Source organism: Phodopus roborovskii, unplaced genomic scaffold (assembly GCF_943737965.1).
Source record: "Phodopus roborovskii unplaced genomic scaffold, PHOROB, whole genome shotgun sequence".
NCBI classification, from domain to species: domain Eukaryota; kingdom Metazoa; phylum Chordata; class Mammalia; order Rodentia; family Cricetidae; genus Phodopus; species Phodopus roborovskii.
Window position 1 is genome coordinate 5,427,999 of NW_026126651.1, and position 24,330 is coordinate 5,452,328.

General features: G+C 49.2%; 1 protein-coding gene across 1 annotated transcript; it reads left to right on the forward strand.

Annotated features, from left to right (window-relative positions):
• The first annotated feature begins 9,495 nt into the window (after positions 1 to 9,495).
• Dbx1 (developing brain homeobox 1) lies at positions 9,496 to 13,381 on the forward strand. Its single transcript, XM_051174391.1, has 4 exons — positions 9,496 to 9,862; positions 10,425 to 10,526; positions 12,431 to 12,633; positions 13,046 to 13,381. The coding sequence occupies exons 1-4, from the start codon at positions 9,496 to 9,498 to the stop codon at positions 13,379 to 13,381; spliced, it is 1,008 nt and encodes a 335-aa protein (XP_051030348.1).
• Positions 13,382 to 24,330: the final 10,949 nt, after the last annotated feature.

Genomic DNA, 24,330 nt, shown 5'->3' on the forward strand with positions numbered 1-24,330 from the left:
AGACAAAGTTTCTGTCTCACTGGGTCCTGCTGTCTGTCCTTCAGCCCCAGAAACATATATACAGACGGACATCCCCCATCAGAGGCGCCTAGGTCTGCCTCAATGAGATAATGGGACAGACTTAGTAGACTTCCTCGGGGAGGCCTTACCCTCTTCCAGGAGCAGACAGGAGGTCTGAGGAGGGAAAGCAGGAGCAGAGGAGAGAGGGGGAGTGGAATATAAAAAATAAATTAATTTAAAAAAAACCTTAAAGGTAGCAGAGAGCAAGCCAGGAAGCAGTATTTGTCCATGGTCTCTGCCTCAGTTGTGTTTGGGCCCCTGCCTTGACTTCTATGACAGACTGTGACTTGTAAACTGAAATAGACCTTTCCCCCCAAGTTATTTTCGGTCCTAGTGTTTATCCCAACAGCAAAGTAAACTAGAACAGCATCCAAGTACTAAGGTGTTTAGAACCTAAAATAGACATGACTAGAAATGACCTCTGTGTGTGTGTGTGTGTGTGTGTGTGTGTGCGCGCGCGCGCATGCCTGGAGTAACAGGTGGCTGTGAGCTACCTGACATGGGTGTTTGGAATCAAGCTGGGGGGGGGGGGTCTTCTGGAAGTGCAGTTAGCTGCTCTTCACCCCTGAGCCACCTCTCCAGCCCACAACTCTATGTCATACCATCAAAGATCTAAGAGTGTAGAACAGAAAGCATGCTGAGGACCGCAGGAGACACCAGAGTTACCTACCGCGCGGCAGTAGAACAGAAAGCATGCTGAGGACCGCAGGAGACACCAGAGTTACCTACCGCGCGGCAAACCTGCCTGAATAACAGCGGATCTGTCAGCAGAAGCTTAAGGCCAGGAGAACCCATCATCCCATGCCTTGAAATAAAATAACTGCCGCCCTGTAAAATCAAAGGAGAAACCAAGACCCTCAAGGATGAGCATCAAGTGAGATGGTCCACGAAGACTAAGGACAGCAGAAGACCCTTAAAGGCTTCGGCTCACAGAAGTAAAGTGTGCACACAAATAAGCGTTGAGTGCTGGAGAAGGGGTGTATGGCCAGGAGCAAGAAGGAGTGGGAAGTGGGAGGTGCCACCATGACTACCTCAGCGCTCTCTAAGATAGAGACTGGAAACCAGCACAGAGTTAAGCAAGTAATTACTGTAAACACTAAGGGTCTTCCCTCTCCAACTGAAAGACCCTGATTGCCAGCAGAGATCCTAAATCAGATACGATTGTTTACTGACTACACTTCAGTCTTGTGATCTCCTCCCAATGGCTATCTGCTGGGAAAACAATACTTAGAAAGTATTGTAATTTACATTACAATATGAAAGACCAGTGGCCTTGCTTTTAATCCCCCCATGGGGGTCTGGACCAGACAATATTCAGAAATATGGCATGTACATTTTGCAAGAGAAACACGTTGAGCGCCACCCCCCCTCAACTTCTCCCACTAATTGATCCTGATTGTAAGGATTCGGGCATTATGTTGGCCTTGTCCTGTGCGTCACCTGGCAGAATGCACTCAGGCAGTACCCGGGTCAGCCCAGGGTTCCACGACTGCTAGTCTGCACGCAGATGCAAAGGACCCCTTTAAAAGAAAGACCCCTAAAGTTCTCCCTCTCCCCCCTACTAATCCCCTGGGGCAGACAGGACTTTTCCTGTCTCTGTTTCTCTTCTGTCCTCTCTCTCTGTGTCTCTTTACCTCTTTACCCTCCCCCCTTCCCTTTCTAATAAAGCTTCTCACTTAAGCTCTGTCTGCCTGGTGTGTTTATTTCCCCAGCGCACCCCCTCAGCCCCCCCCCTCCCTCATTCCCCTCCCCCCAGTTACTCTAGATCCTTCCATGGAATCTGCCAAGGTGCCCCCCCCACACTGATTCAACAATAACTTCAACTCCTTTTGTTCCTTTTATTGGGGGGAGATTGATAATCACTTTTTATGTTGTTGCTGTTTTGTTTTTACCAAGTTTTTTATACAGTATAGTTTCATCATGTTTTTTACCCAACTCCTTCCAGAGCTCCTCTAACTCCCTATCCACCCAACTTTGTGTCCCCCCCACCTTCCAAAAACAAACAAATAAACAGCAGCAGTAAACACACACACACACAAATGAAAATCAAAACAAACAAAAGGCCAATAGGAGGAAAAAAAAAATCTGAAAACAAGGCAAAGTGAAACAAAAAAATCTACAAAAAAAAAAAAAAAAAAAAACCTTTGAGTTCATTTTGTGGGTGGGCCTGGGGCCTGCCTGAAGTGTGGTTGATAAACCCAGTGAGACTCCATGGGAGAAAACCGATTTTCCCTTTGCAGGCAAGTCTCGTCACAAATAGTTTCTTGGTTAGTAGTGAGACTCCTTGTCCACGTTCCCCTGGCTACCCTGTCTGGCCTGAACCTGGGCAGGTGTGTGTGTGCTGACACAGTCTCTGGGTGTTCCTGCGCACATCAGTCCTGTTGCGTCTGTTTCCTTGGATTCACCCATCACCCGTGGCTCCTCAGCCACACAGAGGTAGGGAGTTTGATGAAGACATTCCATTTAGGACGCAGTGTCCCGAAGCCTCTCATTCTCTACACATTGCACAGCTATGGGTCTCCTTGTTAATTCCCATGGGCTGCAAGAAGATGCTTCTTGGATGAAGACTCCGTGAGACACTGGCATATGGGCATAGCGATATATTTTTTGGAATCATAAAATATGATTCCTCTTCAGACTAAGTTTTAAGTTTCCCCCTGGGCCCATGACCTACCTAGTTTTTTAATTGCTTTTTGTTGTTGTTTTGGTTTGGGGTTTTTTTGTTTGTTTGTTTGTTTTTTATAGGGATTCATTTTGAAGTTCAGACTGACTTCCAACTCTCAATCGTCCAAGTCCCATTTTTTTTCTCCAGTACCGCTGTTATGGGTGTATGTGACCATGCCCAGGAAGTCCTTCTACATTTTCCTTGTTGAACATAAAAGAAAAGGGGTAAGGAAGTAAGAAAATAAGAATTTGTTTTAAAGTGAGTCTCAGCTCAGAGACAAACAAACACCTTTTCCCTTGAGGGATCTTAAATGTTGGGCAAGAGTAACTTAAAAAAAAAAAAAAAAGACTTAAAAAAAAATGAGTCTTTGTTTATATGCAAGTATGCCATGCACATGCAGGTGCCTGAAAAGACCAGAAGAGGGCGTTAGATTACCCTGGAGTTGGAATTGCAGGCAGTTGTGAGCCAACTGATTTAAGTATCTGGGAATAGACCTCTGGTCCTCTGGAAGGACAGCAAGCTCTCTTGTAAGGAGTAAGGTTTTTCTGCCTGCCGCCAGTCTTGTCCCGCCGCCGCGCCAGCCCCAAATAATAGACAGAGACTCTGTATTTGATATTATGCTGTTGGCCAGTTACTTGTTTCTTATCAGCTAGCTCTGTCTTAAGTATTAACCCGTTTCTTACCAACGAGAGGCGGCTGGTGGTTCTATTCTCTCCAGACTCTCCATCTTGGCTCCTCCTTACTACTTCCTCTTTCCTCCTTGTCTCCTAGTCCCTCCTATCTTCCTTTCCTATTGGCCAAAAGTGCTTTATTCATTAACCAGTATAAGAAACATATACAGAATGACATCTCCCATCACTCTCTTTAACTGCTGAGCCACTCAAGTCCCCAGGACTAAGTTTTAATACTAACATGGCAACTGCCTACAAGATAGGACAGGCTGGTATGGGCCTCAGTATACAGAGCATGGACGCTTATACTTAGCATGAACAAGTCTGGGGGCAGGGTGGAGGGCTTCAAAATCTGCATCCAACTCACCAGTCCCCAGGACACTCTCTGCTGCGCTACAAAACGAAGCCCTCTAAGGGACAGCTGGTCTGCACGCCCAGAGAAGGCTGAACAGATAGCTGCCTCTCCTGTCTGTGGACAAAAGCCGCGGGTTTGGTAGGGAGAGGCATCCTTCCTCTGCAGCCAACTTCACCTTCACCCAAGCCTCTCACCAGAACGGGTCAGAGACAGAAAATCAATAGGTCTCTGGGGGTGAGGACTGTGGGAGGGTGGGTGCAAAGAAAGAAGCTGCCCTGTGATTAAAGCAACTGAGGCCCAGGACAGGGGGGGCAGCTTGGGAGGAGCCCCACCCCCCCACCCCAACCCCCCATTCTTCCTTTGGTGTCCAGCCGTTGCCTCCTGGTGGAAGAGGGGCCTGAGAGGAGCCGCATCAGGGGAAAGGGGGATGGGCTAGAGCCTGAGGGCTTGTGGATGTTGAGACCCCAGAGGGGAAAGGAGAGAAAGCCAGCCTGGGGCCAATCTACCTGCGCCCAGGAGTTCTAGCTTCCCTCTTCCTGGAAATACTTCCCTTTGGTGTTCCTGCTGGGCCCAAAAGCACAGAGTTGCTGAGGCCCCAGAGCCAGCTGGGCAAAAAGTAGGAGTGTTTTCCATTCCAGGAAGCTCACATCTGAAAGGCTTTTAAAGAGCCGGTGAAGCAACCGTTCATTTCACCCACAGGCCCTCTGAGGCCCAGGAAAGGGGGACTTTGATTAAGGACACACCATAAAGTGAATAGGATGCAAACATAAAGTTAAAAGACAACTGGGGGGGGGGGCGGGTAAAGGTGCTTGCTGCCAAGCTACATAGCCTGAGTTCAAGTCCCAGGTCCTACCTGGTAGAAGGGGAGAACCAAATCCTGACAGTTGTTCTCTGATTTCCACACATGGGTGCGCGCGGGCACACACACACACACACACACACACACACACACTTTCTTTTTTTAATTTAAAGACTAGAATTGGGTAGGTAAGGAAAAGAGAAAGGAGTTTATCTTCAAGACCAGAGAAAACGTGTATTAGAAACACTCTGAACTTGATTCTCAAATGAGGTGGCTTCGAGTTTGAAGCTTTGACTCACCAAGATTTAATTTGCATCACTTCTAATGGGCTCTGATGCCCTGCCTGGCATCTGAGGCTTGCCATCCCTGGAAGGGGCGGGACCCAGGGGGACTACCGAGTCAACACCACCTCACTGGGCTGCCCTACAGAGAGCCTTTTTCTTTGAATTAAAAAAAAAGAAAAGAAAAGAAAAAGAAAACACAAAAAACTCACCAAAAAACACAACACACAGTTAACCACCTGTCAGGGCCGAGGATACAATAAGAGCCTTGGAAAAAGAGCTTTTCATGCATGCGTAATATATTTGTTCAGCTATTCACTTAATGAAGCTGATCAATGTGATGGGAGACAATGGTCAAGTTAATCTATTTAGTAAAATGTTTTGAGACTTTCAGGCCTCGAGAAGGAGGGGAGCCTTTGGCGACATTTTCATTTAAATAACGCTCTTCCCTTCTCTTAGGCTGCACAAGGGGGTTCGGGCAATCTATGTGAATATAATTTCTTATAAACGTGTCTTTAATGGGTTTAATTCACCCTTGCCAGCTGTTTTGGGAGCTATTTTGTAAGAGCAAAACAAACGTTGCAGGCCTGGAAAGCTAGTTAAAATTAGTTTCGGTCAGCGAGGCCAAGCTATATTTTCTAGAAACCATCTGCTTGATTGGCACAATAGAAGGATTTTCGAGGAAAAAGAGGGGAGCGAGGAGAAAGCGCGGGGGTGGGGGGGGGGAGAGGTTAGAAACGGCTGGGCCCGCCAGTAGCTCCTTGTAGTCTATTCTAAAGGTGAGCCTCTCAGAGTTGTCTTAATAGAGGCTGGGGCTGTGCTAACGCTTTCTGGCCCGCGCCTGGAGCTCTCCTCCGTAGCTACTCCAGTCCTCACTCCCTTTCCACCGCCGCCCCCCCGCCCCCCACACACCGGAGAAGCCCGGTGGCCGGTGCCAGTCCCTGTCGCCTAGCGCGCTTTCTCTGCCTTCTAGAGCCGAGGACCAATGTCTACGGAGGCCGCAGCTCGCTATCCTGAAGCTGGTACTGCTTTCTTTTCCGAGAGTGGGAAGCTCCTGCTACGCGGCCCGAGCTTCTGTCGCCTCTGTTCCCCGCCCCCAGGTCGGAGTCGTTCCTCTGTCGGGAGAGCCGGAAGTTGCAAAGGCATTTGCTTAGCCGAAAGGGACCCTCGGGACGTCCTAAAGCCCTTCCTTCTCAGGCCAGAAGCCGTGGCTGTGTTGCAGCAGCCTGTCTTTGCAAACTGAGAAGGGCCTGACCCAAGTTCCCACTTTTTTTTTTTTTTTTTTTTTTTTTTTTTTTGCCCCTATCTTCTTTCTTTTGTTTTGCTTTTTGAGACAATGTCTCACCATGAAGCCTTGGAGAGCCCGGAACGCACTACGTACACTAGGCTGGTCTGGAACTCACAGACCTCCCCCTGCCTTTACTCCGAGTGCCAGGATTGAAGGTGTGCACCAGAAGGGAAACCCAGGAAAGGGAAACGGGTAGAAATTTCAACTCAGAATAACGAACGGGAGTGGTTTGTCCGAAATAAACTTGAAGATAACGACGTCACAGTGAGTGTCAGGGCTCACAAAACCCCTCGCGCTCAGGTCAAATGGCATTAGTCACAGGACTTAGGCGCGGCCGCCATGCACGTGGCCCCCGGTGGCCACGAGTTTGAAAGGGCACGTTCAGAAACCACTGTATAGTATGATCTGTTGCTGCAATTCCTTGCTACCTTAGAGTTTTAATTTTGCTCTTTCAACGGCGGCCAGCCTCCCCCACATCCTGGTTTTCTTTTTGTCGGCAGGGCAATTCTTAGGGATCTGTGTGGGTCAGGGTGTGCCTACCTTGTAGTGAGTCAGAGCAGCTTCCTAAAGGTAGAGCTTTAGCCGCATTTGGGATAAGCTCGGGGATGTGAAGGGGAGTTAGGAGCCTGCCAGGGCTGTGAAAACCTCACCTCACCGGAAGTAACCTAGGAAAGACCTTCTCTCCCAAAGGCGGCAACCTAAGGATTTCTGCAGGTAGATGCTGTAAGGATTCAGGCATTAACCTGGCCTGACCCTGTCACCTGGCAGAATGCACTCAGGCAGTGCCCTGGTCAGCCCAGGGCTCCACGATTGTGTAGTCTGCAGGCAGGTGCAAAGGGACCCTTTAAATGACAGGCCCCGCCCACTCACGCTCTCTTTTTCCAGCTCTCTTCCTGCTCCTCCGGCAGACAGGACTTTTCCCGTCTCCCTCTTTTCTTCAGTCCTCTCTCTGTTGCCTCTGTGGCTCTTTACCTCTTTTCTCTTTCCTCCCCCCCCCCTTTCTAATAAAACTTCTCAAACTCTGCCTGGCGTGTTTGTCCCCGCCTCGGTCACCCTCCATGCCCCCCCCCGCCCCGCAAGGACCATAACAGAGGCTGAACTCCCACCATCCGAAGAGGAGGGAAGGCCTTAGGAACTCCAGCACCCGGAGTCACAAGGGTCTTCAGAATTTCCGAGCTGCTCCTGGCCTCGGATGAGGGGGATGGGTTGGGTAAGGAGAGGGGTAGGAAATAAGTCCGCAGGAGAAGGGTGTGGTAGGGAAGGGCGAAAGAAGGGGAAAGGGGAAACTGGGAATGAAGAAAGAGGGAGAAGGAGAAGAGGAGGAGGAATTTTAGCCTATTTTGCTGAAAAACAAGAAACTTTAAAAGTTTCTCAACAGATCTGCCCCTTGCACGTCCAGGACCCTGTACAGCTACCTACGCCTGTGCTGAAGTGATCCTTTTTGGATAGCTACTCCTCCCGATACGGGAGCAGCCCTGGGTTCAGACACTCTGTATTTCACCATCCTCGAGCATGAATTCACCCGGAGTCCGGTCCTAAACAACTTTTTAATTGGAATCAAGGGAGAGCTTTAGTGCGCGCCGTTCCTGGTTTAATGTGATATAAATTGCAGATGCGCATTCATGAATGGTTAAAGCAGCGACATGGCGATCGTCAACACAAAACGCCCTGAACAAAACCATCCAGAGAAATAAGGCTGGTTAATAAGATTTTTGAGAAAGCTTTGTGTTAAAAAGCGAAAAGGAAAACCAGCTGAAAGTGACAGTTAGTTCATGGCTAATAGGATCAGGGCGGCCTGGCAGGGCTGCACACTTCTCTTGGGGGAGGGTTCAATCGCACTAAAGAAATGAATGGGACATTTAACACATCTGTCATCTCGCCGAGCCAGAAGCCAGGCTTACAGCCACCTCAGCCTTGGCCCAGGAAAGCCAAAGGAGGCTCTCCAGAGGTCTGGTTGGAAAGACTAGGCTCCGGAGAGGTTTTCCCCCCGGTCTAAACCTGGTTCTTCCATATAGTTTTCACACATTTCTCCCTTGCAGTGAATCCAAAGGCCGCACAATGTTCAGGATTTAAGCACCTCGCGATATCGGGAGCTTTGTCCTGGCTTTCAGGGGCCCCGGCTTTAACAAAGGGTGGTGAGTGGTGGAAAACGCGAGCCTGCCCGGATTGACTCATCTGAAGAAAAGGGCGCTTTCTGCAGGGCGAGCCTTCCCAGGTGATGTTGGTCTAGTTTTGGTCCAGGACTCTGCGAGGCTCCTCCTCCAAGGAACACGCCTGCACTCTGGGACAGTCTCAACCAAGTTCTCGGAAACATCTCTCTCTCTCTCTCTCTCTCTCTCTCTCTCTCTCTCTCTCTCTCTCTCTCTCTCTCTCTCTCTCTCTCTGTGTGTGTGTGTGGGGGGGGGTCTGTCTGTCTGTCTTCTGTCTCTCTTGGTCTCTCCTCCACTTCCAGGTTATTGGGAGTTGAAGGTGGATGGTTTTACTGCTTCTGAGCTCATCAACTCTGGAATTCAACCATTCTCCGAAAAACAAAACAGCACCAATACCAACTCCCCTCAAGTCTCCCCCAAACCGGACTGACTGTAGTCTGCTACAACACCCGCGGCTTCTACTTCTAAGTCTCCCTGAGTGTGAGAGAAAAGCCTTCTAACCCATCCCGCGCATCTGCTCTGCGTTTCCCATTGAGTGAGAAATAGCTGGAGACCAGAGACGTAGTGTGTTTTCATGCTCAAGGGCTTGAAATTTTCCACACGGCCCCTCACACACAAGGGAGAGTTATTTTACCGATAGCCTGGAGATGTACTTCTATGAATATTTATTGATTTATTTTCGAGGCTCAGCAGGGAGCCGCAAATAAATTTAGTGCGTTCTTTAAATAATTCCTTTTCTATGAGGCAAGATGTCATCTGAAACTTCTAAATAGGCATTTAATTAGCCCGGGTGTTGCTTCAGAACAAAAACTCCCAGTGAGAGCTTTGGGGCTCACTGTATAGCAGAGAGGCCGTCGATGCGCAGGGTTGATGCGCGCCGGCCTTTGTTGCCGCCCCATTGTGCGGGCCATGCTTATGAAGACTAATCCAATCATAAATTGCGTCTCTGCACCAATCAGAGAGCCCGGTGTCTCCCGCGAATGAAGCCCGAGTGGAGAACTTTGTTGAACTTCATTGTCAGAGCTGTCAGTTTTTAAAGCGCTGGAGCGGGCGAGCCAGTATAAAACCGTCTCCTGGACCGGAGAGACACAGAGGACTTGAAGACGCCCAAGCAGGACGGTTACCAGGACACTGATCCGAAGAGGGCGCCGCGGGAGGGGCGGGAAGCCAGGCGTTTGCCCTCCGGCCACGGGAGAAGGGGCTGCTGCACCCGCCCCGCTCTGACCATGATGTTCCCCGGCCTCCTCGCGCCCGCCGCGGGGTTCCCCAGCCTCCTGCGACCCACGCCCACCCTAACACTCCCCCAGTCCCTTCAATCCGCATTTTCCGGTCACTCTAGTTTCCTGGTGGAAGATTTGATCCGCATCAGTCGGCCGCCCGCCTATCTGCCCCGCAGCATACCCCCTGCCAGTCTGTCACCCCCCAGGCAGGAGGCCCCCACAGTCCTCGCCGACTCTGGGACCTCAGACCTGGGCTCTCCGGGGACCGGGAGCCGGCGTGGCAGCTCTCCGCAGAATGCCCTCTCCCCTGCCAGCGAGCCCACGTTTCTAAAGTTTGGGGTGAATGCCATCCTCTCATCCGCGCCCAGAAGAGGTAAGTAACAGCCGAGCCCTCGACGTGCGTCCAGCGGCCAGGCAGCCTTTCACCCAAGCCCTTCACAAACGAGTTCCTCTGCGCTTATTAGTGCACAGGTCCACGCAGGAACTCAGACCCCAGGGGCCAGGCCACGGATTACGAAATTTAGGTACTGAGGGTTTAGTTGGAAGAAAAGCCTCAGGCCTTGAATCCTGCGAATGAACTTGAGCCGCGGGACCACTGAGCGAGCGCAGTTGCCTGCCGTCTGGCGTCTCAGAGCGCAAGCGCTCTGGCATCTGCGTTCCCGCCCTCTACTGCTAGCAGACATTGTGCTTTAAACATAACACGTTTTAAACACGTGTACTGTGTTGGTTTATATTATGGATGGATCTGCAACCCTGTCCAATTTGCCTAAGTCTCTGGCACCGGGAGGCGGGGGTGGGGTGATTTTCCCAAATGAGACAGCGCTACACACATTTATGTTACTAGGTGAATAGGTTTTAAAAGATGTCCCCCAAACCAGCTGCAGTGTTAATTAGATCGTGTATGTGACTCGCCCATGACTCTCCCTCCTTTCTAGAAACGTCGCCGGCTTTGCTGCAGAGTCCCCCTCCCAAGACATTCGCCTTTCCTTACTTCGAAGGCTCCTTTCAACCCTTCATTAGATCCTCCTATTTCCCAGGTAGGTCTCTTGCGTTCTTTGCCCCAGGAGGGGCAGCCCACCCCAGTCCGTCCCGTCACTCTCTGCCCCCAAGCCGTATTTCTCCGTCCACCCTTGGGGTTACGCTCTGGTTCAGAGGTTGCGAGGCGTACAACATTCACGAATCCGTCGCGCCAATTTGATACCCCATTTAGCACAAGCAGTGACTGCTTGACACTACGCACCAATTCCCTGCTCTACAAATTAGCAAGAATTGTCATGGTCCGCATTTGAGGCGGTTCCCTTCCTGGCGAGGAGCTGTTGGCATCCCTTCACGGCGCCGCCGTTTCCCACAGAGTCGCTGCACTTGGCCACCACTCGCCACAAAGGTCTCAGCACCGTGACCAATTGGCCAGCTCCTCCAGGCAGCCACACGCAGACCGGCCCTCGCCCCTCCACGCCGCCGAGAAACACCTACCAGCCGCGGCTAATTCCTCTTTAACAGCCATCCATGACTGTTCCTTTTTTTTGGGGGGGGGGGAGAGGTTCCACCAGAGTACATGGGGTGCCTTCTTATGTGGGATGCCTGGTGGTGCCCAGGGGTAAGGAAGCCTAGATCTTCCTGCGACCCCAAACTTCTCTTGCCAACCACATTTCCCGACCCCATATCTTGCACGCCGGCTCTTTTTGAGGAAATAGAAACAGCTGGCAGAATCCGGCACTCGGTCCTGGTCTACAGGCGAAGTACCCTCAAAAAGTTTTCATTCTGGGAACTTTCCAGTGTTCCAACTAGATCACTATACAGCTGTTTAAAATGCGGCTAGCCAGGGAGCTCTAGGTGGTGGCGGGTGGGGGCTGGGCATGACCAGGACAGCTCTCCCAATAACAGCCAAAGAAACTAGCAACTTTTTTTTTTTTTTTTTTTTTTTAAGGGGGAGAAGAAACTCCCCATCACAGCCATTCAGGCTTTTGCCCACAAAGGAATTTGCTCCTTTCTCCCGCGCCTCAATGGCCTAACAAAAACAACCCGAGCTTTATAAATAGCTTTTCGTGTCCATTTAATGTGAAAGATTGGGGGTAGAGAAGTCTCTGCTATCTATCACTGGTCCCCCAGTGGTCTCGGCCTCCAGTTGTGTTTAGCTTGAGTGTAAATCTCTTTTGTCCCGGTAATATATGGCTCTCGCTGCTTGTCCATAGCCTTTTGCGGTTAGTTCATTACTACACAATTACCATTCACGCTTCGTTAGCGTCTCTGTTTCTTTTTGTTTTTTCTTTTCTCTCCCTTAAAGCGAAACTCTCCCCCTTTTTACGGCACCAATTCCCAGGGGGTAGCGGTCAATGTGCTAATTAGACGCCACTTTCCTTGTATTCAGGCCGATTTCTTTACGTTGTGGGGGAGGCAGAAAATCATATTAAAAAAAAAGATGAATGACTAGATTTTTTTTTTTAAGTCAAAGCGGATTTTTCCCCTGTATTCCAAACCAACAAGTACCTTGTTTTACCAGGTACAACCATCGTCACCACGGCGAGTCCGTGGGTCTTAGCGGGAACGCGAGTGTGTGCTGAGTGGTCTCTGGGGGTTACTTATTTTTATTTTTGCAATTTGTTTTATTCTGTTGCTGTGTAAGCTGGATGGTGCGGCTTGTTTCTCTGAGACCATTGAATGATGGGGTGGCGGGGCAACAGGCGACTGTGGCTGTGTTCGTGGTTTTTCCTAATCCGGGTTTGCACGGTTGAAGGGAAAGTTATTTGTGCGGAAAGCGCCTTTCACTCAGGCAGGTTGCAGGTTCTCGATCTATTCTTTACCGGGAGAAAAAACAGTGCTTTAAAGAGATGAAGGGACCCGAGAGAAAGGGAGGGAGAAAGCCGGGGAAAGCAGCCAATGAGAGGCAGAGGCTCCGGCTCCGCTGGACGCTGGGCTCACTCTGCCCTTCCCCTCTCCGCAGCGTCCTCCAGCGTCGTGCCGATCCCAGGGACCTTCTCCTGGCCGCTGGCCGCTCGTGGCAAGCCTCGCCGGGGCATGCTACGCAGAGCTGTGTTCTCTGATGTGCAGCGGAAAGCCCTGGAGAAGACGTTCCAGAAGCAGAAATACATCAGCAAGCCTGACCGGAAGAAGCTGGCTGCCAAGCTGGGCTTGAAGGACTCGCAGGTGCGCCTCACACTCCACCCTAACCCGTGCCAATCAATTGTACCAGCTCCCTGAGACTTGGACTGACGACTCAGCTAGGGAAACCAAGGCCTAGTGAGGATGCGTGGATAGATATGGATGGATAGATGTCATGCATGTACAGGCGTGTATGCATGGATGCGTATATGCATGGATAGGTGTATGCATGGTTGGGGTAGGTGGGTGGATACATGAATGGGTACATGGATACAAGAATGGATGAGGGGGTTGGATGGATGAAGCGGGAGAGAAATGTAGGTGTAACTTTGCAGAAATTGCCTTAAAGGCATGATAGCTCCCTTCTCCGTGTTCCCCAAATCCCGGCCCTGAGGGCTGCCCCCCCACACACACACGTGAGCACACACTGACTGGCTTCCCGGTTTTTCCATCACAGGTGAAAATCTGGTTCCAGAACCGACGCATGAAGTGGCGGAACTCCAAGGAGCGCGAGCTCCTGTCTAGCGGGGGCTGCCGAGAGCAGACCCTTCCCACAAAACTAAACCCTCACCCAGACCTCAGCGACGTGGGCCAGAAGGGCCCTGGGGATGAGGAGGAAGACAGCCCAGGTCCTTGCCTGGCCTACCATGCACCCCCTGACCCTAGGCACTTGCTGGAAGGAACCCTGCCTGCCTCTCCTGTGCACTCCAGCAGCCCGGGGAAACCCTCGGACTTCTCTGATTCCGATGAGGATGAGGAAGGCGAGGAGGACGAGGAAATCACTGTGTCCTAGAAGCCCCTCTGGCTCCCGGACTGTTGCAACTTTAAAATTGGAGAGGGAGCGTCCATCCAGTGGCTGCCTCTTCAGGAGCTTGGCTGCTGTCTCTCCTCACCACCTTCTGTCTCTTTCTGTTGTCCCAAAGGGACATTTCCTTACTCCACGCTGCCACCTCCAAACAGTCTTAACTTTCCCACAGGGGTCACATTGCGTCTAATTTATTGCAAACTATTTTAGACACGGTGTGCAGGGCGTTTGTGTAGAAGGGTGTCTCTAGTCCCACTGCCAGGTCCTGTCAAACACCAAGCCTTTGACCCCCTAACTTCCTGGGTGGCCACCTGCCTGCGGTCAGTCTTCTTGCCTTCTCATCATGAGAGTAGAGAGCACAAGAAGTTCCAAAAGAGAATGAGGGCACAGTTATCCCTTCCCACCTAAGAAGAAAGCAGCTAGCGTCTTACTTCCTGATGCCCCTTGGAGGGAGGAAGTGATTTCTCTATGTAGAGGAGAATGTGTCTCTATTTCTATTCTGTTCTGAAACATTTAGCTTTCCCTACCTGCCGAACACCTGCATCCAGTACTCTGAGGCATCCTTTTTTATTTCGAAGGTAGCCTTTTGCAGGGCTGCCAAGCTCCTGGCACTGGGGTGTGGACTTGCCTGCCTCTTTGACATTTTTTTCCCACACAGCTTTGCTATCTGCTCAGCTTTTATGAGCTGTGGTCTACTGTGTATATATATATTTTGTATGGATATTTTATACTGAGGTTATTGTGAATGGTCACAATGAAGGGCTGGCTACATCTCTCTATTATTTTTCTCCACAATGATCTTTAAAGTTTAAAAGATAGCTGTGTAACTTTATAACTTATAAGGAAATGGTTATTTTGTATTTTTTACCATGTACAGACTTTTTTATATATGTATATATGTATGAAATAAACAAATGCCAAATAAAAGGTAGGATGGATTTGATGGCTGAAGGGCAGCATTAATTTACAGAATGTGAGAGCTGAAAATAAAGTAAGCTGTTATAATAGCCAGGTATGCTGACTGATAAGTAACAACTCCAGTAGGAGGGCACCAAGACCTTTGGCTTGCAACTATCCTCTGATTCTCACAAACTGAGTGATGGGCTGCAAGCCGTGAGTTCGGGGCAGTCTGGTGGCTCGGGTCTGGAAAGGGAAGTCTTTTCTAGCCCTGACCCTTCTCATAAGGCCGGATCCTATTGGGAATGTCAGTCATAGTCACAGCCTGTGAGCCCAGCCTGGCTTCCAGGCCCGAGCAGCAGGAGCAGCATAGCTTCTTAGCCATCCCCTAGGAGAAAGGAGCTCTGCCTCAGAGTCTGGCCCACTCAGTAGAGGGAGAGAACCAAGTCCTGAAAGTTGTCCTCTGCCTCTACGTGCACACACAGACACACACACATACACACACTCACACACATACACACACACACTAAATGCAAAAAAGGTTTTAATTCAGCGATGTATTAGTCAGGGTCTCTCTCTCCCTCAGTAAGTAACATTACAGAAGACAGAAGAGTTTTTAAAATACTCTTCTGTGGTGATCGAAGTATTAATAATAAGTGCTAAGAAAGTCCAGGAAAGAAAAGGGACATAAAATACCCAGAGGTCTCCTGAGGGTGTATGCTCCTCCTCCATGCACAGAGCCCATCATATTGAGAAGTGCAGGTGGCTGACTTTGTTGTTTCAGTGTCTCTTATGACTGAGTATCACAAGAGGACCAGGCCAGTTTCACGTGTCCCCTGGTGTCGCTGATGCCCTGTCCTACACAGTAGGCCTTTGCTATGTTCCCAGTGTGTGAATGAATGGAAATGAGGAACAGACGCACTGGAACCCAGACCTTGGGCCTGGGAGTCACAAGGCTTTGAGGCAAAAGAAAGGATTAGTTAAGTTAGCAAAGGAAAATGGACCACAGGGATGGCTCAGTGGTCAGAGCACCTGCTGCTCCTGCAGAGGACCCAGACTTGATTCCTAGCACCCACATGGCAGCTCACAATGGTATATAACTTCAGTCTTGGGGAGGGGGGGGACGCCAATGCCCTCTTGTGGCTTTGAAGACACAAGGCATGCACATGCAGGCAAAACTTTATATAATAAAGCACACATAAAACAAATCTCTAAAACAGAAAGAAAGATACTGAACATTGAAGAAGTTATTTTTGTATTTTGCTTTAAGACAGGGTCTCACTATGTAACCCTAGCTTGCCTGAAACTCATTCGGTAGACCAGGCCAGCCTCAAATTCACGAGATCCTCCTGCCTTTGCCTCCTGAGTGCTGTGATTGTTTCTGTTTTGAGTCTCTGTAGCCTGGGCTGGCTTTCCTCCTCTCCCCACAGCCTCCCAGTACTTGGGTTATAGGTATATGCCGGTATACCCATGTTTAAGTCAGTTATGTTTTCTTTTTTTGTTTGTTTGTTTTTTGTGTTTTTGAGTCCTAATTTGTATTAGCCTGAAACTGATTATGATATTGGGGGCTGAAGACTGAAGGGATTTCCTTGGCAAAAGTTTGAGTCAGAGTTTCTCAGTAGCTATGGAGACAGTCCCAGAACTCACTCTGTAGACCAGGCTGGCCTTGAACTCATAGAGATCCACCTGCCTCTGCCTCCTGAGTCCTGAGATTAAAGATGTGCACCACCATCGACCCACCAGTTAAGTTTTCATGACAAGCATACATCCCATTAGCTTCTGTTAGAAGACATCACACATGAAACCTCTGGAAAATTCCACTGTGTGAGTGGGCAACTAGATTCATAGACTCCCCAACCCCATTATGAGGCTAAGGATGGGAGGAAGCCATCGGGCCAAATTCCTGCCAGCTTTCCAAAACCTGCTGCAGCTGTCTGCCACACATTGAGCCTCAGCCAGGCTCTCAGCTCCATCTCTTCCCTTCAAGAGCAATCCTGCCCCCATCCATCACCATCCTTCAGCCTTTTCATCAGCACAGTCAACCCTACCCATCCCTAAAAACTGCCTCTAGCCATTATCTATGTCTCTCCTGGCCTTAGCCTTGACTCCTGCCCTCGCTTTTCCAAGTGTCTCTTCTCAGCCTTTGCTGTCTCTTTCCCTGTGAACGATCAAGCAGCTGCCAACCTCTTCTCTCTGGCCTTAGGCAAATCTGCATGATGACAGGCCCCCATCTGCACACTCAGAGGTCTGTCTCCTCAGCCCAGACTTGGATAGCCAAGTCCAGACTTGGATATCCACCTGCGCAGATTTTGGAGTCACCTAGGAGACACACTTCTGAGCCTGTCTGTGAAGGCACTACCAGAGGACTAACTGAAAGCCGGATCCATTTTGAATGTGGTGGCACCACCCCATGTCTGGGGCCCTGGGATGAACAAAGAACTGAGAAGGAAGGACCCAAACCTCTATCTGCTATTTGACCTGCTGAGGTGTGAGGTAGCAGCCGCCTACGGCCATGCCTTCTCTGCTGCAGTAGCCTTGTAGCCTGTGATTATGCATCAAAATGAACTTTCCTCCCTCAAGTTTCTTCCTGTCAGCCATGAGGATGTAAAATTCGATGAACACCTCCTAGAGGCCTGAAGTAGTCAAACAAAGCCAAGAAAGCTGTCCCTAACTCTACAGCTGCCTTCTCTCTTGCTCAGAAAGTCAGAGGCTGAGTGACATGCCTGTGTCCTTCCCAGTCTGACACACCACTGCCCTAAGGAAAAGCCACCATTGTTATTTTTATATGAGGAACATGGGGCATGGTACAGTTGTCAGTATTTTGTAACCATCATTTGCCCTGATTCACACTGTGGTTTGCTTTATTACCATTTTATAGATGAGAAATTGGATTAGTAGACCAGCCTGGCAGTCTCTGACTTACCCATCGCCCTTCTCCTGGACAATGAGGGAAGAGGGAAGACTTTGCTGAAGCTCTCAAGGATGATACGGCTTTCTGTGGACAAGAAGCACTGTTCTGAAAAAACACAGAGAAGAACACACACTTCAGGGTCCTGTGAGATAGTGACGAAGATGCTTTCACTTGAAGACGGCAGGTGGAAACATGTAGGCGCTACCTAAAACATTTCCGAATGGCTCTTCTCTTGGATGTGAAATGTTATCGATAGTGTCTTGTTGCAATCTTTGCAGGTCGCCTGCAAAGGCAGGGGTGCATACCTACACCACTTGGCTTCCTTGATAGCTCACCGTGCAGGACTCTGGTCACAACGGATGCTCATTCACGTTGCCTCTCATGTCTTGTGCTCCCTGGCATGGCAGTACCATGCCCATGACTAGGCAACCACGGCTGAGTGACATCCCCCGGTACTCCAAAGGGGAGATTGAAGCAATTACTTATATTGTTCTATTAGTAAATGAAACGTAGGAGTCAACTGTTTGGGTAAAAACCTGATTGATCAGAGAAATGACCAGTGACCTCCTCTCTCTCTCCTTCCTCAATCCAGAAGGGCTGAGAATCTTTCTAAGCCCCACCCCCTCTACCGCTTCCAGCGTCTCTCTATATGTCCTGGATCCTCCAAAACTTCTATGGCTAATTTTGGTCAGCTAGCTAGCTCTAGCCCTCTAATTCAGGGTAAACTAATATTATCAGCCTCAGGGGTGTCAGAGTGCAATTAAAATATCCTACAACGCTTCCTCCTTTCTGTCTAAATAAAGTGGGATGCTTTTAACTCTAGCACAGTAAAATGATACACAATAGCAATTACTAGGTAAGAATTACATTCGCAGTTCATTTGCATTTGGAAAATTCAGAGACAATACTACATTATCTATCCTATCTTGGTGGGTTCAAAGTTTTGTGCCTAATTCACTTTCTATCCTAACTTGTATTAGCCTGAAACTGGGTATGATACTGGGGGCTGGAGACTGAAGAGATTTCCTTGGCAAAAGTTTACCTTGCTGATCTGCATTAGTCCAAACTGGCTTTTGCCATATCTTCTGCATATTTCAGAAGGCTGGAGCCCCCTGTTTGGATTCTCTCTAGAGAAAACATTGTATCTAGGAACACCTTGCCTATAATCTCTTTTCATGGGGACCTTGTTTACAACAATTAAAACATTTGACCTGTTGATATTTCTTAAATATTTTAGAAATCACTTCTATCTCAGTATCATAAGTATGAGACCCAGTATCAGCTGTGTATAACACCGGTTCATCTATGGGTGCTGACCTTGCCTTTAAAGGTCTAATCATCCCTTTACATTTTGAATTAGCATTTTCAAAAGCCAAAGGTTCAATTAATACTTGCCTAACAACTGAAGTCAATCTTTGTAAGAAATCAGTGAAGGCTTCTTTTAGGCCTTGTATAATTTAAGCAAGTGACTCAGTTCAAACCCGCTGCACAGCATAGAGCCAAGGTGTGATCATCAAATCTAAACTGTCTTTGCAAATCAGCATATTTGCCTTCACTGAGAAGTTGGCCTTGGGAAATTTCAATACCTCTAGCCCTACTTCATTGTTCTATGACCCTAGCTTCTCTCCACCATGTTTTTTCAATATTGCTGTAGCTAAATCTTTGCAGGTTTGTGGAATAATTATGTTCTGAGTTGCCCATGGTTTAAGATCTGCTTCACAAAGGGTGAGTGCATATCATATGAATGATTGCCAGATGATGGTCACTCCCAAGGCTATGCAGAAGTTAACTGGGGCCCTATAGACATGTTAGATTTGAAGAGATTTAAGGAAGCCCTAGTTCTTGTATGGTAACTGGATACATTAACATTGGTTTTCTAGTAACCTTGGGCCTCTCCTCCTTGGTTTTGTGCAATGGTGTGGTAGGTTCTGCTCTAAATCCCTCTGTGTGTGAACTTTTTTCTTAAATTCATTAGTAGGTCTTCCTAAGGACTGTATCTTATCAGTCAAATTTTCATATTTGGCACCAATATCAAACCCCTTTTTAAAGGATAAAACATGAATTACCAAACTGGCAATAGTTATATCAATTTCAGCTTAAGTTGATTTACCCCTCATTTAACATTTCCATTTTCAAACCATCCATTGTGAAAGCGTACAGAGCCCTAACTCCCGGCTCTACAACATTGTTCTATTCTTTTGTTTTGTTTCGTTTGTGTTTTTGTTTTTTTGAGACAGGGTTTCTCTGTGTAGCGTTGGCTATCCTGAAACTCATTCTGTAGACCACTCGGACCTCAAACTCACAGAGCTCCACCTGCCTCTGCCTGCCGAGTGCTGGGATTAAAGATGGCGCCACCGCCGCTGCTCGGCCTTGTTCCCCATTCTTAATGTGGGGGAAAACTTTTTTAAAAAAAAAAATAATTCCCTTGTTAAAAATTCCAGGTGTCTCACCAGATCTGCTGGCAATGGCTGCAAAGGCAAAGCCTTGCAAGGATCCCCAGCTGCAATGGTGCTGCTTGGCGCGGAGGGCAGACTGCCACCGCACCCACCCCACATGCCAGACCGAGGACACCAGCAACTGCCTGCCCGAGTATAGCCAGGGGCCCAGGGGTTGTGTCCATCGCAGCAGCAGTGAAAGGCTGAGTGGGTGCAAGCAGGTGTCAGGTTGGTGGCCCAGGGAGGGGTCCAGGAAAGCCCACGGCCCACAGAAGAGTGAGGAAGCTGCCTGGAAAGCAGATACAGGGGGGTGTGCAGGAGAAAACGGGGGGGCTCGGGGAGCCAGGGCACAGGGCTGCCTGAATGGCAGAACCGGATACGCGGTGACTCCGGTGGCTACAAAACTGGAGGCCGTGGCTGCCTGTGATCTCACGTTGGGCACCAGGTGAAGCTATTACTTATATTGTTCTGTTTTAAATAAAAGTCGAGAGTCGGACATCAGGTTAAAGAGCTGATTGACCAGAGAAGCGGCAGTGCAGTTACCAGTGACCTCTTCTCTCCCTCCTTTAATCCAAAGGGGCCTTGGGATCTTTCTAAGCCCCTCCCTACCACTTCCTGTGTCCCTTCTTGTGTCTCTGGTCCTCCAAAATGTCCGTGGCTAGTTTTGGTCAGCTAGTAGCTAGCTCTACCTTCTGATTCAGGATAAACTATTGTCAGTCTTGGAAGTGCTATGAAAATATCCCAAGGCTCGAGAGGCGGCACACGCTCTTTCTTCTAAGGTGAAGGAAGCAGAAGGCACACCCCAAGTCTACCGATCACGGTTTTCATGGGGATTCATGGCAGGCGTCTGCTCTCTCTTCAAAAGACATCCCCAGGGAGCCAGCAAGATGCACTGACTCCCACAAGTGGTCCTCTGTGGCACCTCATCCCAGGAATACACTGTTTGAAGGGAATCACTGGGAATCTTACGTTCCTACGCGATTTCCTTTAAAACAAACAAACAAAGCATCGTTACTCCAAATATGAAAAGTCGATATTAATCAAATATAGAAATGGATTTCCTGGCAGAGGCTGCAAATGTTTGCAACTTTAGCATCTCCCTAAGGAAACAAAGGGGTCTCCCTGAATTCAAGTTGATGGCTTTATTTAAAAGGACACTTTTGGCACAGGTGTTTTGTTTTATGACTCCATTGTGATTGTGATTAAAAGGGGATTATTCATAGCTAACCCCCACCCTGCGTGAAGAGCCAGCACACACCCTCACCTTGTGCGAATGGCCAGGACACCCCTATATCTTACACACCTTTTCTACCAACCCCACACCTACTCAGCAGCCACCGAGTCGCCAGCCCACTCAGCAGCGCGGGTCCTGAGGTGACGCAGCTGGGCTCCAACTAATCTGAGTAGACTAGCATTTCTTCTTCCCCAGATGTCGAGTTACCAGTTATCAATCCAGAGGGATCTGATGGTGTTAGTCACACTGAGGTTTGTGTGCAAAAATAAATAAATGAATAGATCCATGGACAGACAGATAGATGGTAAATAAACAAAATAAACTCTCAAGCCACAGTGACAGCATGGTCATTGGAGTAGGCCTCCACAGACTGCACAACAGACTTTATCATTTACCCTCTCTCTTTCAGACAGGACCCTTCTGTGTAGCCCAGGCTAACCTAGAGTTCCCTGTGTAGCCAAGGGTAGCCTCAAACTCATAATCCTCTTGCATCAGCCTCTTTAGTGCTGAGATACGGGTGTGAGCTACCACCCGTTTGCAAGTGGGTGAGCAGAGGTCTGTATATTTTCTTTGCCTCAATTAGAAGATAAGTCCCTTAGCAGTTTATATTGTCAATTTTTATTTCCCCAGCCTCATGAGACAATCACAGTAGACCTCAGTACCCATGCTCCAGACAGGATCAGAGGGGTGGATGGATTTCCCTGATGCTGCCCAGCCATCAGAAGTGAGAGAATATTCAGCCAAGGATATTTTGAGACCACGTGTCTGTCACTAAACAGGTATTTATCAACAGACTTCTCGCGCGTTTGGATGTTGGGAAAGGAGAGTAGCACCCAAGACAAATAGCAGCCCTGCTCACAGGGAGCCAACGGTTCAATGTTGGGGAGACAAAACAGCTACGCACATGAATGAGTGATACCGAACAGACGATATGTAATTGTAAAGGGGGAGAGGGTTAAAAGGGAAATGCAGCCTGGCAGAGGTAGCCCCTGCCTTTAATCCCAGCACTCAGGAGGCAGAGGCAGCTGATCTCTGTGGTTTTGAGGCCAGCCTGGTCTACAAAGAGAGTTCCAGGACAGCCAGGGATACACAGAGAAACCCTAGAAGGGGGGAAAAAAAGAAAGAAAGAAAAGAAAAAAGAAAGAAAGAAAATTGCAGAGGCAACAGGGAAGCATCTTTAGCAACAGGACATTTTATTCTGTAACATCTGCGGGAGCCAGTGGACATGTACGTCCCGTTCCACACTGCTTGGTACAGAATCTGCAAACAATGGGAGGTGCTGGGAAGACATCAGAAGATAGGATGAGTGACAGCCAGGCTCCAGTGGAGTGTGAGACACAGACAGACACAGAGGGGCTTGGAGTTTGTCCTGTGGGACAGGAAAGCACTACAGGGCTTCAGAGGTGACTGCTTATAGGGAACAGTAGATGTGAGTGACGGTTGACATCAGTTAGAGATGATGGGGGCTCAGACAAGGGTGTGGGGAGAAGCTGGGGCATTAAAGCTGAATGAGTGCAGGAGACGAGGGAGGAGGAAGCTTCAGCAAAAAGCAAACACGGAGGAACTGTGCGTGGAGAAATAGGCTTCGTGTGTATAAGCTGTGTCACATAAATCCTGGGTCTGAGTGAAGGAAAAGCTTAAAAGGTGATGTTTGTGAAAGTCTGCCCACCTCCATTCTGTGTGACATCCAAGGTTAGGACGGTGGCTCCAAGTCAGCATCATGGCCTCTTCATCTTCCTCGCTCCCTTCCAGCCATTCCACAGAGGAGCGGGAAAGAGCCAAGAGCACACACGCTCTTTTGCAAGCGCATGTGGACATACACCTCTCACCCGGAGCTGGGATGCTCAGGTGTCTGCACAGAGCTGCAGGGAGGGAAGTGGGAGCCAGAACGGGAGGAAGGAGAGGATGCTGGAGGCTGTCCTTCACTGCCCAGGAGTCTGCAGTGCCCTTAAGAGCAGGGCTGCAGAGATGTGAGGATGCTATAGGCTCCCTCACAGGACCATGGCTTCCTTTGCAAATGATTCTGTATCGTTCTCGTGGTTTTTAAAGACAGAGAGAAAGAAGAAAGGGACCCACCTAGTTAGGGCAAGGTAGAGAAGGCTCCAGCAATAGGGATAGGAAGGCATATTTGTTACTTGTCTCATTGCTGTAACAAAATGCCCAACAGCAACAACGAAAAAGCTGAAGGAAGGAAGGAGTTCATGTTTACTCATTTTGGCTCATGTTTTGAGGGATGGGCCATCAATCACAGCAGGGAAGGCAGGGTATCAGAAGGAGGGGGCCGGTAGCATTGTGTCTGCAGGCATGGAGCAGGGGCTAGTGATAGGGCTCAGCTCTCTCTCTCTCTCTCCTCTCTCTCTCTCTCCCTCTCTCTCTCTCCTCTCTCTCTCTCTCCCCTCTCTCTCTCCCACTCTCCCCCTCTCTCTCTTTCCCCCCTCCCTCTCCCCCTCTCTCCCTCCCCCCCCTCCTGTCCTTGAAATTGTCCCGCTCACATTCAACATAGGCTTTCCCTATTTGGTCTGGAAATGCTCTCACATACATGCCCCTGCCCAGAGGTATGCTCCCTGCGTGGATCTAGTCAGTCAAGGTCATGACAGAGCTTAGCGGTCACACAGGGCACCAGGAGAGTCTGTCATCCCAGAAGCGGAGCAGGGGGCTTCGTAGGGAGCATTGGCGAGTCAACTCTCTTGACATTTCTCAGCTGGCTATGAAGATGAGAACAGGGACAATTTGGCCAGAGGATTCCTGTCCTCACTGAGACCTCACAAAGGTTTACCAAACTCGATACATGTTTAAATTTCACACAACACGGGGTCCTTCAGGAACAAAGAGCCAGAGACGCTGGGAAAGCCACTGTGGCAGTGAGCTATGATGAGGTGTGTGTGACTGGGTCCAAGGATCTCACTGGCTGTTCATGGACCAGGGGACCCATCAAGGAAGGCCTGGCTGCTCAGATTCTTCCAAACTCTGCAGACACAGCACGTTTTCTTCTCTGTATGGGGAGGGCCTTGGGCCTTCAGGAGAAGGAAGAGCCTGTCCTCTGTGTACTTTATAGAGGAGCCCTGGTTCTGAGAGAGGACAGGAGAGGGTCAGGGCAGTCTGCCACGAGGCCTTCTTTCAGAGCAAAGCGCCCTAGTTGATGGTGTCATGTTGAGTCACAACAAATATACTGGGGACCCTGACAAGCCACTTTCCTTGTAAGATATGGCATGAGCTAGAAAATAAGTACCCCAGAAACTAACTCAGGGAAACTGAGTTGAACACTTGTCAGGAAAGGGCTCTGGGATGGCCCCAAAGTCTGTAGCTCCCACCCCAAGCCCCCATCATATATGAAAATCCACTCAAAACAAACAAAATGTGAAATCTTTTCAGATCAGCATACACCAGGCAAGCATTCCCAGAGGAGGCACCAGCCCCAAGCAGACTGAAGACGGGGTGCAGGACACTGGATTTACCTATT

Excerpts from the sequence above, each read along its gene's own strand:
- Dbx1 (XM_051174391.1), top strand. The coding sequence starts at position 9,496 with ATGATGTTCCCCGGCCTCCTCGCGCCCGCCGCGGGGTTCCCCAGCCTC. Across the intron at positions 9,863-10,424 it reads CTCATCCGCGCCCAGAAGAG|AAACGTCGCCGGCTTTGCTG; the intron begins GTAAGTAACAGC and ends CCTCCTTTCTAG. Across the intron at positions 10,527-12,430 it reads TAGATCCTCCTATTTCCCAG|CGTCCTCCAGCGTCGTGCCG; the intron begins GTAGGTCTCTTG and ends CCCTCTCCGCAG.